Source organism: Battus philenor, unplaced genomic scaffold (genome assembly GCF_028537555.1).
Source record: "Battus philenor isolate CCGP_79_NKW_IND1 unplaced genomic scaffold, ilBatPhil1.0.hap1 SCAF_10, whole genome shotgun sequence".
In the NCBI taxonomy this organism is placed as follows: domain Eukaryota; kingdom Metazoa; phylum Arthropoda; class Insecta; order Lepidoptera; family Papilionidae; genus Battus; species Battus philenor.
This window is the reverse complement of record NW_027181662.1, coordinates 8,754,627-8,771,502: the sequence shown is the minus strand read 5'-3', so window position 1 is coordinate 8,771,502 and position 16,876 is coordinate 8,754,627. Positions and strand designations below refer to the sequence as shown.

Below are 16,876 nucleotides of genomic sequence, written 5' to 3'. Positions count from 1 at the left end.
TATGTAAACAGATACGGCGGAATTTATTTCTACTGCTAGTGCACTTCTACTATTGGACACCCCATTTTATTTAACAAACGCTGAAGTGCAACTGGATAATATTTTAGTTTACAAAACAATAAAAATAAATATTTTTATTCCCATGAAGTCAGAATTACAGCAATACTTACTACTTAACAAGGTACAAACAATTCAAATCAAATGTATTTATGATGATGCATGTTTGGAAGAAATGTTATAATCGATCAACCAAAATTTGAAGATTTCAAATAATAAAATTAATTGTTAATAAAACTCAAACTATAATTTTCCGATTTCGGAGTCTGCTAGAATATCTTGTCTGGTATAAAAATATTTAGATAGAGGATAAGTATTACATATATAATAGATTGAATTTAGATGGAATAGATAAGTATTCATAAACCCCTACTTAATTGTTCAAACGTTGAGTTAATTTATTATAAAAGCACAAAGATCAGCAAGAGAAGGCGGTAGCTTTTGTAAAGATATAAAACCACTAAGCTAAAAGAAAATCTAATATTTCAATATCATAATAGCATTACATCGTAAAGTCTAACTCGATTTTAAACCTAGTGCTTTAGTAAATTACTTACTGGAAGTAATATCCGTAGACGATTTTAATCTAATAAAATATAAATCTATTCAATTGCTTACTATCGAGCGTACCAGACCACTTCCTTTCAACTTGGGCTATTAAAACAAATAATCGTTTTTTAATTTAAATGGCTTGTAACAAGTCTGTATAATTACACGGTGTACAGGTTTTCATTACTAATATTAATATATAGTTGGAAATGGAATCAGTGATTCCACTGTTGTAACGTGTCATGTCTAATATCATCTTTCAACCAGATTTCATTATTGTCAGTGTGGCCTGCATCTTTATATTATTAATAAATAAAAGTGTCATTCATCAGTCTTCTCAGTAGAAGCACAAAAATGCTTTCTTTACCACAAAAACCTCACCGTAAGAACAGCTGACTCATTCGGTGTAATAGTATGCATACACACTTATCGACATTGAAAAGGTTAATTAAGTAAAATTATTATTACATATAGTTACAATCAATGATAGCATTTATACATAGATTTTAATTCTTGTTTCAGATAGTAATTATTTATTGGCGTGTGTGCGGGACGACACAATCCAGTTAATAGATCTTCGCATGAACACTATAGTGCGGTCGTTCAGGTATAGTAAAAAATGATTCTGTTTGACTTTTACACAACTTGCTAAATCGTGTTTACTATTATACATAATGGAATCTGTTCAATTCAGCTTTCATCGTGATACTGGTTATAAAAAATGGTATTATCCTTAAACATAAAATAATTAAGTAGTAGCGTGACCGATAAAATGGTTGTAATTTCATTTATTCATTTTAAACGATTTAATTTACCAAAAAAACTATCTGCAGAAGCCCTGTTGTACTTAAAGAAAACATTATTAACAAAAAGACAATGTCCTGATTTGTGTCATATTCTTTTTGCTCAATAAAATAAAACTGACCTTGATTTCTACCTGTTTAGGAAGTTCATTCTCTAGTAACAAATTATCTTTACACATGTAGTCACTAAACAACGTATAATATATGCAGAGATGTAAATATTTACAGCTTTATGTTAATGACATTGGCAATTATAAGTAGTAAACAAATAAAACGTCATTCTAGGAAATCCCAACTTTAAAAGTTTTAACGTAAATTTTCATATAAACTGTGTTGAAAAAAGTACTTTAGTTTTAAGGATTGAGCCTCCTAAATTAAAAGCTGTAAATCAAATCTCTTTTTATTGGTTTCAATAAATAGCATATTTATAAACATTTTATCTCAACGAGTTTCTTCTATAAAATGTGGTCGTCAAATGCTTATTCAATTACAAATTAAGAAAAAATAAAAAGAATACGTTGGGATATAACCGGACGCTGCTTATGCATGATGCCTGAGAGCTTTTTTTTCATTTTCCAGGTTTATCATTGCGTTGATCGATGAGTCAAGTATTATAGTATAAGACATACCTTCGTTAATAAAATAAAGAACTTCAATGTGTTAATAGACTTCATCTGTACATTTTAGCCACGAGTCGTTCAAAGTTGGGTGCGATTGGTCGCGAGCAGCTTTTGGACCTGCAGGCCGCTTGCTGGCAGTCGGTGCCGCTGACGGATCTGTATACGTTTGGAACACGAACACAGGAAAATTAGAATCGATTCTGAAGGAACACTCGTAAGTACCATTTCATATTAGTTATTGAGAACATTTCAATAGCTCCTTAGTTTGTATACAGGAGATTGATTATAGACGTTAAAACTTTAAAGTGGTGAATGCATAGTTGATTTATTGACAATTAATATATACATAAATCTGTGGTTTCAGAAACAAGAAATACCAAAATTATAATATAATAACGAAAATTGTTTCAAAAATTGTATTACCACATGTTAAAAATAATTATTGTTTACTCTCAATCCTTGCAGACTTTGTTCTGCCCTAAGTGATCAGCTTGTCACATTCCTTTAGAAAAAATAAAATAATGTAACATATTACAGAGTGGTCACTTTACATAGAGTGATTGGAAATAGGTAAAAAGCTTTATTGCTTTATACTAAAAAATAAGAATTCAGGGCCATTAAACATATCAGCCTGAATTAAACATCGACTTTTATTTTTAACATTCCTACTAGACCTACTTTAATATCATTTGTTATCATTATATTTTGTTATTGCATCTTCACCAAATTAAAAGTAGATAACCTATTGTTGGAATAAATTAAAAGCTTTCTCGACTTGACAAACCAATTGTATACCCGGAATCCATAAATAAATATTTACACATCATCCGTTATCACAATTGCTTTAAGTGTAATAAACTTATTCGATATGTCTACTATACTGGAAGTTACTTTTCAACGACTACTACAAATAACGAAATAAATCTATAATCTTCCATAGCCGACACCCGTGGTTTAAGAATTGATCGATTCCGTTAACATACTTGTAATAGATTAACAAGTTTCAGTGAGCGATGCTTTACGTCAAGTGGCAATTAGATCTTAAATCGAAATAAAATACGACAAGCATTTCGATGAAATCCTAACGATTAATCTTAATCTATTTTATGAATGAATGCAATAGCATGAAAAACTTGAAACCAAAAAGTAATTTTTATGATACATACATTTTCATAGTACCAAAAAAATATCTAGTATTTAATAAGTTCACAGTTTTACGTTTACTCCGCCGAAAATAGAAGCATACACTCATACGAAATTATCCGAAACGTTAATGTATTTTTTGTTTGCGTTTAGATAGATTTCATTTTAATTAACCGTCTTGTAATGTACTAACTACACGAATAATTCATGTAGAAACGAAGATTCATTTTCATTAAATTATCTCGTTGAGATAAAATAACACAACTAATAAATCATTAATCACTTTATACTCACATGCATTGTTAAACATTACTTAATCTTTAACTATTTCAATTGGAAATCTGTAGTCTTTTTTCAACTATTCGGATCAATATCTCTTGTCGAAGTGCATGCTGTAAAGTATTATGATTCTGTAATTTGACCATCAGTCTTTGAAATACAATGTGTTCTATAACATTAGGTACTACTAATAAGTCTGAAGAAAATCACGAAATGTCCCAAAAACGACTTAGGTTTAAATTCACAATACTAATGCTTTAGTCTGATTTGACCCTGACAATATCAAATAAAGTTTCAGTTATTTCCGACCTTGAATTTAGAACTATAATTGTCTGGCCCGTGACATCGTTTAGTTTCCTCGTAACATTTTGCATGGACAATTGCAATCGTGAGGTCAACATTGGCTCGAGCTGTCTCACAATTGCAAATTTCTCTTTCCCACACGTTACAACCGCTGCATATTTATTTGGAGCCAAACATGCTCGCACAAAAATTTATAATTTTATAATGCATTAGTTATATATTTTTTTCTTATTGTAAATCAAATTTCAAATTCTTCAGACATTTATTGAGAGATTCATTTGTTTCCAAAAGACTCTTGTTAATATATCAGGCGATTTCGCATTGAAGTGAGCTCTGTGGACAGCCATTGTATTGTGCTCTTCGATTGAAACCAGCACGAACTCAACTCATATACGGCTGAAAGGTCCCATGGCATCCAATGATGGTACAATGTAAATAAAGGAAAAACAATTTGTTATAACATTTACATCAAAATATTGATGTAAAATTTATATTTTATATTGCTACGTCATAAGCACATCCTTACGGAGCCTTCGGCGGAATCACCTCGTCACTTTATTGCGTTGTCGAGTCTAATTCAATATTAAACAACGTTAATACGGTTTTCTTCCGTTTGCTTTCCGATATACCGTTTTGAAATAAACCTCTGTTTTATCTACTTATTTAGTTACCTATTAAATGGAAGTAATTTCGAAATATAATGCATTTTACAATTAACTTTGATTAGGCCTTTTCCGCATATTTCCTTTATTATTGGCTTCTTAATGATAAGTGCTTTTTATGCACGGTACTTAAGCTAGGAATAAAAAAATAGTAGTTAATGGGTAAATATTTTGATGATAAATATAATATCACAGAATTTTCGATGGTTTAGAAAATAATATAATTATTAAATTACAATTAAAGACGGATTTAAAATTATTTTGAGTGATTGTTCGTGAATTGAAAAGCTAGCTTCGTTAAGGTAGCTTGGATATTTATGATACATTATGCCGGTGATTACGCTAATTAAATTGCTAATTGCAATTTTTAGTACTGTTTTATTTGCGTGTTGCGCACTATCCGTCGATATTAATAACGGTATAGACAGTAAAAAATTTAAACATGTTTTTTTTTTAATTAATTTGGTAGGAAATATTGTATAACTCAGAAAAATAGACATATGATGAGCTCTAAAAGTAAAGACTTCTTTGTATAGGCTTCATAAAATTTATAAAGTTAGTCTTTTGGGCAACTGAGTAGGGAATTATAGTACAGTGTCTATTCTAATTACGCTGCGTGTGTAAAATCTCAAATTATTATGAAATAAATTTAAGATGTTCCTTTGACAAATTTTACAACTATTTTTTATTTCATTATTAATTAAACTGTATTATCTACGGGTAATGTAAAGTTTGCTATATAATAATTCAATTATAAGAATATTTTACACGGAGGCAATTTTTAAAAGCATAATTTACAAGCAAAAGTACATGTGAGCTTTTTGAAAAAAATTCTGGGGAAAATTTTGCAAAGCGGTGAATTCTCGGATAAGTTTTAAACTAACTCATTTACTTATTTATCATAAACTTAATAGTGTTTTAATCATTTTTGCTTAAAGTAACGGAAGCTTCAATTATATACAATGAAACTTATGTTTATATTTTCTAATTGTATTGTCACCGGTATACGAATTAGATTAGCTTGTCTGGACTGACTTGCCTCGAGACATTACAATTCATGCAAATATCCCAAAAATAACATTAGCAGCATATACCTGCTATACTTATATTTATTCCCTGATCCTAACAAAAGGAAGGATATGCTTGCCTGGTGCATTGACGATATGAGAAAGTACGTGAAATTGCAATAAACCTAAAACCATTTCGACCATACAAGCATCAAATTTAATTGCTATTAAAAAGATGCCATTAACAGAGCCGTAATAAAATGAACAACGAGTTCTTATGCTCATTTCTGTTATATTATGGTTAAGTACCACCTCGCGTGCGATGCAATTAACTGCACCTAACGATTTCCGTATCCAAAGTGATTCATTTGGACGTTTATGAAGCAATTGTCTAATAAACCTTTCGAAAAACGGTTCACAAATAAAATACGCGAACTCTATAGGTATTTTGTTTTCATTTATTTTTCATCTCCTTTATTGAACAACTTATCCCGATTTAATTAAGTAGACTTCAAAATTTTGAAATTGATTTGATTTACCAGAGACACGTTTCGTTTATAAATATCCTATTTAGAAGTTCTTTTTATTATACTATTATATTAGAAAAGCTGAAACTTTAATCTACTAAAATTTAGCGGCACTTGTTCATAATACATAATAAATGAGAATGAATTATACTACCATGCCATTTACATATTATACTATGTCTACAATAACATAAACAATTTCGAGTATAAATTTATAACATCAAAGTAATATTAAAAAATGATTTAATAATAACCATGATTCTTTTGCATTTTCTCTGTCATGTTATTCCTAAAACCTGGTTTAATATTATATTCACAAATAATTATGTGATTAACTAGCTGCCCCCAATGACTTCATAGTGCCAAAAGTCTTTGTAATCACCTTGAAAGCAAAAATAATTGTAAATGTTTGACAACTATTTTTTTACTGACTATGGATTTCGATGGGAAATGGTATGTGTTGTTTTTACTACTTTCCTTGCAAGTCTCGCAATCATCCTAGTGCCGTAACAAAATTGTATTGAATGTGAAAAACTATGTCTGATTTAGTCAAGCCGTTTGGGAACACACATTAGACGATTAAATTTTATTTATGTAGATATAAAATAAGCATCGCCCACATATCAAATTAAAATTTTCTTTTTAAAAATCTACAATAAATATCAAATGGTGGAGATATTTGTTCATCCTATAATATAAATGACCTGTCTTATGAATTGAATTAAATGTCAGGATAAAAATAGTAGGTGCTCGCTATACCTGAACGATAAATATATAAGGAACATTTCTCTCCTCGATGACCAACCGCAGACGCTATACTTAAACATGGCATCGAAATTTATAACATTAAAATGATTTTTGGCATTCAAATTTAACCGTATTGCTTTGTTTTTGACAATAATTTGAAAGGAATAATAAAAGATATAAAATAAAAGAATGGAATAATATGACGATAGCATACATATAATAATACATACATAACATACACATTCTATGAACAAAACATTTTCTTAACATTACGCAACTAATGTTTAAAAGAAAATGGGCGTCGATACATTTTCGATCATTATTACAGTGTTATCGCGGTGCATGCTTTTTGTAGCGGAAAGGCTATCGACCGCCGCGAATAGGTTCTTGAAATTGCTTTATTGGGTAACCTGTTCCCGAACATAGTAGGCGTGTAATGCGGTTATGAATCAAGACGTGACTGGAATTAAATATATTATGCTTTCCGTATTTATGAACGGACGCGAGCGCAATATAACATTGATTGGATTACACATATTAAATGCATTTTCTAACGTCATAAATAATAAAAAAGACTGTTGCATCAAATCCGGCTTTATACGCTTAATCCAATCGCATATCGATAATTTGATATTTATAGCTTTTGTGCGACTGCAATATAAATTTTAACACGACACTAATTTATTCATCGCTAGTTATTTTAAGCCAAAATTCAACATTTAATTATAGGTCAAACCAAACTTTAAATCATAGGAGAAATCAAATATCTTTTAGTCAGCGGCAGTCCGCTCGAAAAGCTTTATGACGTGACAACAATTGCCAATATCCGTTCGCCTCGTATTCAGTATGCTTACTTACACTCGTAGGATATTTTCTCGATGCTCGTTATTCACAACCGGGAGCGGTGTGTGTAAACGAACCGACCCAAACAGACGCTAATTCTTGTTTATGTGAGGCCATGTCTAATACCTCGTTAATCCTTATAGAGCCTCCGACAATCATAGCGGCACATAAACAACATTTATGTTCGAAATTATCTGGACCGTTAGGACCATCGTCTTCGTATGTGCATAAATACGCCTAAACGTTTTGGAAATACGCTTAAAAGATTTCGAACAACTTGACCGCATTTGGATCGCCTTATCCAGGTATCACATATTGGACCACATCACGTCGGATTCTTTCTGTTACTTTATTTTTGACGGCCTTATTAAACGTCAGTATATTAATAAAAGTCACGATGGGTATCTCTTAAGAGCCAGTGACACAGATTTAAGCGCCAACATAATATTTGTAACGTACGTCCACATAACGCTTGATACCGTTCATAGTCACCTCATACATTCCGAGAAAAGTAACGGTCCATGCGGCTACAACTCAAAATGCACCAGTTTTAGTATATGGCGTGTAGTCGGAGTGGTTTTATGACCCTATGAACTAAGATTTTGTCGCAACCTCTAGCCGGTGTGCCCGCCGCTCATTTATTTCAGAGAGTAACGCCGTCTCGAATAAAAAATGAATTATTGTTATGATAACGCCACTCTGTAGCGACACCGCGGCGCATGTTGCGAACTTGAATCATTAAATTTATCACGGCATCACGCATGTCATGAGAGTAAGGTTTTAATAAAGATATAGCGACTAGCGAAGGCTCCAAGTTCAAACAGTTTATAGAACTTAGCGTCTTTATATTATCTAATCACGGCCATGGTCTTCGACCTACAATAAACAAACGCTACAGCGAGTGCAGTAGTGCGCCAATTACCGTTCTTGTTCGTATGGGAGGAAATGCGCGGTGCAATCGCAGAAGGTACTTCACAAATAAACTCTCCTAAACGAACCGTAAAAGGCGAGCCGGCTAAATACTTAATAAGCTTTTGTTTGTACATTTATTCAACCATTTACTTAATACCATTGAATTCCAATACGATCCACACTTAATGATATGTGCAAGATTCAGAAACGATCGTAATTTTTGTTTATGTATTCAACAATAAAAAACTTTTTATCTTATATATTTATAGAATATATACATACTTAAAATTACATGTATATATATATATATATATATATATATATATAAAGTATGGATAGCACATTAACTGCTATAAATTCTCCTGTCAAGACAATTAATTTTTTTTCATTACTTCTAGCTAATCGAGTCATAAACCTAAAGCACCATCGTTACAAGCAGTAACAATGAGACATTAATCTATTAGCGATGTTGGTTTTACACAAAAAGAAAAAAAATCTGGGTTTTGTTTTGAATTTATAAACACTAAATGTAGATTAGGTTTCTGGATCAACTTGTTCCCGCAGAGGCTCATCAGAGGCTGTCAATTTTAAATTTCATTACGTATGAATTGGCCGGAGGCGCAAGATTATTAATGTTTTCAAACCAGACCTTCACATATTGTATGCACTAAATTTTCATTACTTTCATACATCGCTTCCTCGTGGACTGTTATTTTGTATATTTAATCAACTTCATCTGAAGTAGATTTTATCAAAGACTTCAAAAAGTTTACAACTCTTTTTTCAAGAATGTATATCGGGATTCCATCCAAATTTATCATAAACCAATTAAAATTCTTTAAAGTTTCGTCGGATTAGAAATGTATTTTGTACCTAAATATTCAACTTACAGAAATACGTCATTTCCTTTTGCTCGAGAATATCGAAACTTAGACACGTACTGCGGGTACCTAGCGGAATCGCATATTGGCGTAGGTCGTTTTCTATCGTAAACTAGACTGGAACGAATGTACTTACCTCTTAACACGACATGGAAACGTCAAAACATGTGTATTAACATTACGAACCTTTCCGCACTATGCTAATGCTTAGCACAAGTTAAGACGGTAAACCTTAGCTTTATAAGACAAGTAACTACATATTTTAATCACTTAATCCAATATATTGTATGTTATCATCGTGTTTACTTAACAGTTCTACATCGAGAACAAATGTTAATCCAGAGTCCTTTACTTTTACTTAAAAATAAGCTTAACTTATTCAAATCCCTTGTTTCATGTTCGTGTGTTTTAAAGCATAAAAAGGTAAGTACAATAACTCGAACCGTGAAAGATTATGTAAAGTTCGGGATAATATTGAGATGGAATATTTTTGATATAATAGTAATCCCGGTCTATATGCATCCCACTACAGGGCATACCGCACCTAATAATAGACTACGGGAAGGTAATCCCTTAGAGCACAATATTTTATGTTAGTTATGGTTAGGGTATATTCTATAAATTTTTATTATACACTAAATATCAAGTCTATTTTCTTTACACGGTCTATTTATTATGACAGTTATATAAAATCTTTAAACTCCAATTTATTGATACTTCTCAAATAAATAAATTGACTTTAATTGAATATAATGTGTAGTATTATTTGTACTGTGAACGGTTTAGATGAAATAATATAAAAAATTGACATACGAAATTGTTATTAAGTGAAATTTACTGTTTAAAATATTATAATTTCTAATAACTTGCTAAATTATTATAACCATTTTACAATTAACCGAACCTTAAATGATTTCGTTATTATATATATGTATCACTTTTTTCCACATTTTGATTCAACATTTGTCGTATTCCTTTCATATCCTTTTCGATTAAATTTATCGAAAAGGTTTTAATTCAAACTGTACAGGCTTTGTGACTACATCAGCCTCCCCAGAGACCGTTAGGTCCTAAATATCGCGTGCGGATCGAACTCGTATACCACAGCATTTTACCTATTGAGGTTGATAGCGGACAACAAGCATCGCAGCCGTTGATATCATTGGAGTGTTAGGCTTCGTCGTCAACACATAGAGCATTGCAATGGCCGTGCGTCGTGGTTGAGAAGTCCGTGACTTTGTACGTCGATGTCTGGAACAAGTCGCTGCAAATTTCTAGCTGCACTAATGGAAGAACTTCGTATCAACTGTCATTATCATAGCATATTATAGAAGCCTTCAATTGCCGGTGCTTTTAACTCATCCGTTAGCAGCCGGATTATAAGCGGTAGGGGTTATGTGGTTAGAAGAGAATTTGCCAAACTAACTGGAGTTTGGCAAGCTCTCGGAACTGGTGAGATTTAAAGTGCCTTCCCCTGTGATATTTCTTACTCGACAAACAAGTGCAATCCAACCGCGTACAAATGCATGTGCGACTTTTTCAGCAGTCACGTCGACTAGTGGAATCACTTCTGGCCAGCGCGTGATGCGTCCCGGTAGTTGTTATGCAGTAGCGGATTCAATGCAAAATAGCAAGTGGGCCAATGAGGTCTATGGGCACGTGCACAGAACATGCTGATGTGACATGAAAGCATGAACTAGGGCTCGTATATATCTAACTATTTTTGGACGTTAATAACAAATGCAGGTCTTAGTTTAATGTCTGCTGCATAAAAAACAACTTATTTCTATAAAAACTTTTACTGAAAATCTACATTTTTTATATATTTGAAGTTAATTTTTATGTTAATTATTTTTAAAGTGACAACTTTAACACAGGTCAGCAGTAACGGCAGTGTCTTGGCATCCACAATCAGGGCTACTTGCTTCGGTAGATCGCGGCAAAAGGGCGCTCATCTGGGGCGACTTGTGACAGGCATGGGGCTCCACTCCACCAACGCCACCTACTGAACCGGTACTTATAAATTTCGTTATAAAAAATATTTTAATCTTTGTCCAAAACTAAAAATAGTCATTTTGTTTGCTAGTAATTTGTAGATACTATGGTTTTTTGCTTATATATTTATTAATTCCGCTTATTACATTGCATTTTGCTATGCGCAAAGCAGCTTAAACTTACTTTTTTTTTGTTGCAAGCGAAAGAAAAGATAGACCAGTTATGTGAGATTCCATTTTAATCCTCTGGTATAATATCACTTCTGCTGATATTCTTATCAGTAATTCATATTGGAAGCAAATAAAAAATAATTATATCTTTTCCCTATATCTTACGAATAAACAATGATAAATATATTTTTGTATCGTCATCGATTGATATAATTTATTTTTATTCATTAGTTATTATTGTACCTGATTGGCTTTAAGCCTAAATCAATACTTAATAATTTTTCAACATTGTCATCTTAAGTTATCTCATATCTGCAAATTTAAAGTAATATTTTTTTTTAAGGAAAAACGTGTATATTCTTAAGTCGCGAATTGTAAAATATTGTTACTATTTTTTCTTACCTACACACTTTTATGAATATAAAATAATATTATGTTCCAATACGAATGACTCGTGATAATATCATAAAAGACATCAATTATTTTTTTATATGCTTTGTAAGTATATTTAAATATAATTATCAAAGTAGCTAAGTTTTTCCCAAATTTTTACGGGTAAAATATCCAAAATTAAATTCTGGTACAATTGATATTATACTAGATAAGATTATTTTTAAATAATACCAGCTTACTCTTATAACGTTTAATCCTTAAAATGCAAAGCAGCGTTAAATTTCTGTACAATCGTTAACATTAATTGCACGTCGAGTTATTATATCACTCCGCATGAGTGTACTTTTTGAGATAAATGTCTTCACATTGCGTGAAGGAAGAGATTAAGGAATCAAGTGAAATATTTATTCATTTCACTCTGAACCAATAAGAATAAAGCAGAGTTCATTGCACGCAAATTATACTTAAATCAAATTATTTGGAATAATCATTTTGACGCAATAAATAACAATATGTACTTAATATAATAAATTCAACTCTAACATTGACACATTAGAATTATCGCGAAACTGTAAAACAATAATTTTAATAAATATCTGATTAATACTTATTTAGCATCTAATCTATATTCTTTTTAAATTTCTAAGATTTCTTGTGAAAGAGAGAAACCAATAGATTATTGTCTTGGAACTCACAGATCCAACCAGTAATAATTTCATGGTTATTACATTATAAAAACTATTAGGCTGAATTATATATATTTTTTTTTACATTAGTCAATGATCTTTGTCCATTTGTATATTTCCTGAACATTTCGCTTTATGAGCTTTTATGGTTTAATACTTATGATATTGTTACAATTTTTGCACTCCTAATATTTTTTTAATTCATGAGCTTAAATCTGACCACTGATTAGTCCTACTTTGCTTGGGCCCCGCCACCCCAAGCATCACAGCGACTAAAACCGTTATTAATTAGCACAAAGTCGTAAAATCTCTCTACGAAGCTTCCATTCCAACTAACGCTAATCCCGAATCCACCAATCAAAAAATGACGCTAGTACTATTATCGGTGCACTCACAAGATATATACAATTTGTCATCGAGCATTGCTCAAACCGAGTTCCAGGGGAAAACAATTTCCGATGGCCTCTGTCACGATGTAAGATGCTTTTTGAGACGCAAGTTTGCGGCCTATGCGCGCCTATGATCGCTTACCATCCGAACAGAACCACTGGTACATACCACACACCACATCTTCAGCGTAAAGCTAGAGAGCGCCCACGGGCAGGAGTAAGAGTCCATTTAAAAAAAATACCGTTTCTTTGTCCTTCGGGGTGGTGTAGGGAGGAGCAGTCTTCGTTCTGAAGCTGTTGCCTGTCGTTGTTTTGGCTAGTTCCGTAGTGCGTCTGGCGACTCATTTTGGTGGCATCCCTACTTTAGTGAGGCTTGATATTTTTCGGGGTCGGTGCGTTGAGTGGTGGTAAAGCGTAACACGGTCGAAGCTTTATGTAAGGGAGGTTAACTTCTGTCATGTAATTTGCCGCTGCGACCAACAGTTTGTCAGGGTGGTGTTCAGCGTGCTCGAAGCATCTTCTTGACGTCTCTTCGAAAAACTCCGATATTGTCGAGAGGTATGATTATTGATATCGGTATTTCTCTGGTATGACTCTGTGCCAGCGGAGCCGTTTTGGATGACTTGCCGTGAATATTAGTGTGTTTAGAATTCTTAGCATTGGAGTTAGATTGATTTATGATACGTGGAAGTATAGCTTGTAAACAATTACATCTTTGCCAGATATGATGTTTTCGCTTTCTTGCAACGACATATAGTTTTCAGAAAAGAATTGTGTTGTTAGATTAGTCTACGTATTTTTATTTTTTTAATGTGACAAAACTTTTGGTGAACCACGACGATGTGTAACATGTAGACTAGGTCTTTAAGTCGAATATGAAAATTCTATTTCTTTTTTTATGAGTGTGATGTTAATGTATGACGGTGATTTTCTTGCACGTTTAGTGGACCCTGCAATATAAGTCTCTATGACGTAGACAGTTGACGCGCAATCATTTATAAAACGTAAGTTAGTAAATAACATCCGACTGAACAACTGTAATCATCTGATTAAACCTGCTGTAGTGCAATTATAGAGATTTATAAGCTGTATACATATATGGTTTTGCTTAACTACCATGTCAATGCTTTGATTTAGCGTTACAGAGCTAATTGATTTGCTTAGGGTTGTTCAAGGGCGAGCTATTATTTGTTAACTGTATTAAACAAATAATTTTACTCACATTATATTAATAATTTTTAGGTTAATCGATAATGCCTCCATAAAGTTCGTTTAATTTGATAATATGATAATATTTTATTCATCTAATGACTATGTGAATTTCCTAAAAAAATATAGTACCAAGTACTGGATGTAGTTAAAAATTTAGCCTATTTCATTAATCATTATTGCAGATAATCAAATTTAAGGCAATTCAAATATTATTGCATAATTCAATCATAATTTATAACTCAATATGAGGTTTTTTTTATAGTGTTCCGTCACATTATTGCAGTATAGTTTAGACTCTCTCAGACTGGTTCAAGCCTTGTAGCGGGGTGAAGGGGGGGGGGGCGAAAGGGTTCAGGTCACTCGCGGCGCAGATAAGTGGAAAGCAGATGGCCGGCCCTAGGTTCAGGGCAAGCCCCTAGGCGGCCGCTCTAAGAGGGTTCAACGAGTCGACTTCAGAGATGAGGATGAGGACTGTGGTGCAGTAATCGGAGCAGCTGTCTGTGCTTACGCAGCGGACGCGCAGTAGCAGAGGTGCAGTCGAGGGCGGAGGACCAGAGTTTGTTTCACGATGCGCGCTGTCCCTACCCTCTGCGACTAAGCACGGTACCCGTAGACGCCTTGGTGTAGTTGTGAGAGAAAATTATCCACCTCGGTTGAATTATGGTTGTTAGCGGAGTCTAAGATTAGATTCGCCGCAAGAGTGAGTAAACACAATTACTACAAACATAAAATGCAAAACATACAATGATTTAAAAAATAATTACAATTAAATATCTCCATCCAAAGCGCCTTGTATCGGCAATTGGTAGCTAAAAACATACACACTTTGTAACAATGAAGTTAGACATTGTTTACACGGGTTTACATTTCATGATTTATGTTTATGAACATAAAAACAGAGCTACTGAGGAAGGCGGAGTTTTAGCGCCGGAGCGGTAACCAAACGTATCCAGCATTAAGAAAATACGAGTAATATCTATGGCAACTTTATATTCAAACTGGACAGATTAAAAATGTCCAGGTTGAATATAAAGTTTTAATTTATAATCGAACCTCTCGACAATATCGGCGACGTCAAGAAGATGCTTCGAGCACGCCGAACACCACCCTGACAAACTATTGGTCGCAGCGGCAAATTACATGACAGAAGTTAACCTTCCTTACACAAAGCTTCGACCATGTTACGCTTTACCACCACTCAACGCACCGACCCCGAAAAATATCAAGCCTCACAAAAGAAGGGATGCCACCAACATAAGTCGCCACACGGACTACGGAACAAGCCAAAACAACGACAGGCAACAGCTTCTAAACGAAGACTGCTCCTCCTTACACCACCCCGAAGGACAAAGAAACAGTATTTTTTTTAAATGGACTCTTACTCCTGCCCGTGGGCGCTCTCTAGCTTTACGCTGAAGTTGTGGTGTGTGGTATGTACCAGTGGTTCTGTTCGGATGGTAAGCGATCATAGGCGCGCATGGCCGCAAACTTGCGTCTCAAAAAGCATCTTACATCGTCGGACAGAGACCATCGGAAATTGTTTTCCCCTGGAACTCGGTTTGAGCAATGCTCGTTGACAAATTGTACGTGTCTTGTGAGTGCACCGATAATAGTACTAGCGTCATTTTTTAATTGGTGGATTCGGGATTCGCGTTGGTTGGAAAGGAAGCTTCGTAGAGAGATTTTAAGACTTTGTGCTAATTCATAACGGTTTTAGTCGCTGTGATGTCTGGGGTGGCGGGGCCCAAGCGAAGTATGACTAATCGGTGGTCAGATTTAAGCTCATGAATCAAAAATTTTTATTAGGAGTGCAAAACTTGTAACAATATCATAAGTATTAAACCATCAAAGCTCATAACGCGAAATACTCAGGAAATAACTAAACTAGTCAAACTGAGCTTACATCTGTCAATTACCAAATTTTTGCATTGCATACGTTACGAAACTAAGTTTTAGTACAAGCTTAGTTTCATAACGTATCTGATAACTCTCAAACATTAGAAGACCTGGTGTGGGTCTCCACCGTGCACTTATATGTAATTTTTTATTGGCCGTGGCTAATTATAGATTATTATACACTTTTTATCTATGTCAACATTGGCCTCGGCCTCATTTTCTCATACATCATGAGTATAATAATCTTGAGAATTGTTATCAGACTAATTAGTAGCAAATGTATAAAAATAACAAATAACACCCTGATGAAGGCAAAAAATTCACACCCATGATTGGCCAAGTGCTGTCTTTTGAATCGTTAAAAGCATGTAATTCGCCTTATCATAGCAGATGTGCGTGAGCGGCTTTGATCACTTCCCTACAAAGAAGTCTCTTGCTATTCACTTTCTTTATAAACAACTCGACTTCATCGAGTTCGTAAATCTATCTTTGGCAATATAGACGCTTTTATTATAGGATACCAGAAAACGTAAACTTTAATAAGTAAGAATTAAAGTTTATAAGAAGTTTGTATGCTAACAGTTACTACATTGTAAATGATTCCATAGCAGATAGCACACCTTGAGAATTATATGTTTGCTCCAGACAATGTCAATGTTTATTTTATATTGTTTTAAAATAATTCTCAGGATCTGAACAGGTGGAAAACTTTCCTTCACGCCTATAAGAAATGTATCGATCTTATGTAGAATAGTTACTTTCCATACGAATACTTGAATTGTACAATCATGTCCGTTCAAAC

General features: G+C 33.4%; 1 protein-coding gene across 4 annotated transcripts in view; it reads left to right on the top strand.

Moving 5' to 3' along the window:
• Atg16 (Autophagy-related 16) overlaps positions 1-16,876 on the top strand; it is a 159,997-nt gene that overhangs the window by 135,670 nt on the left and 7,451 nt on the right. For all 4 annotated transcript variants that reach the window (XM_068771071.1, XM_068771064.1, XM_068771058.1 and 1 more), the window contains 3 exons: positions 1,129-1,213; positions 2,097-2,243; positions 11,211-11,346. In XM_068771071.1, the coding sequence (XP_068627172.1) occupies positions 1,129-1,213; positions 2,097-2,243; positions 11,211-11,304 (326 nt within the window). In that variant the 3' untranslated portion in view covers positions 11,305-11,346. The remainder of the gene's footprint in view (positions 1-1,128; positions 1,214-2,096; positions 2,244-11,210; positions 11,347-16,876) is intronic.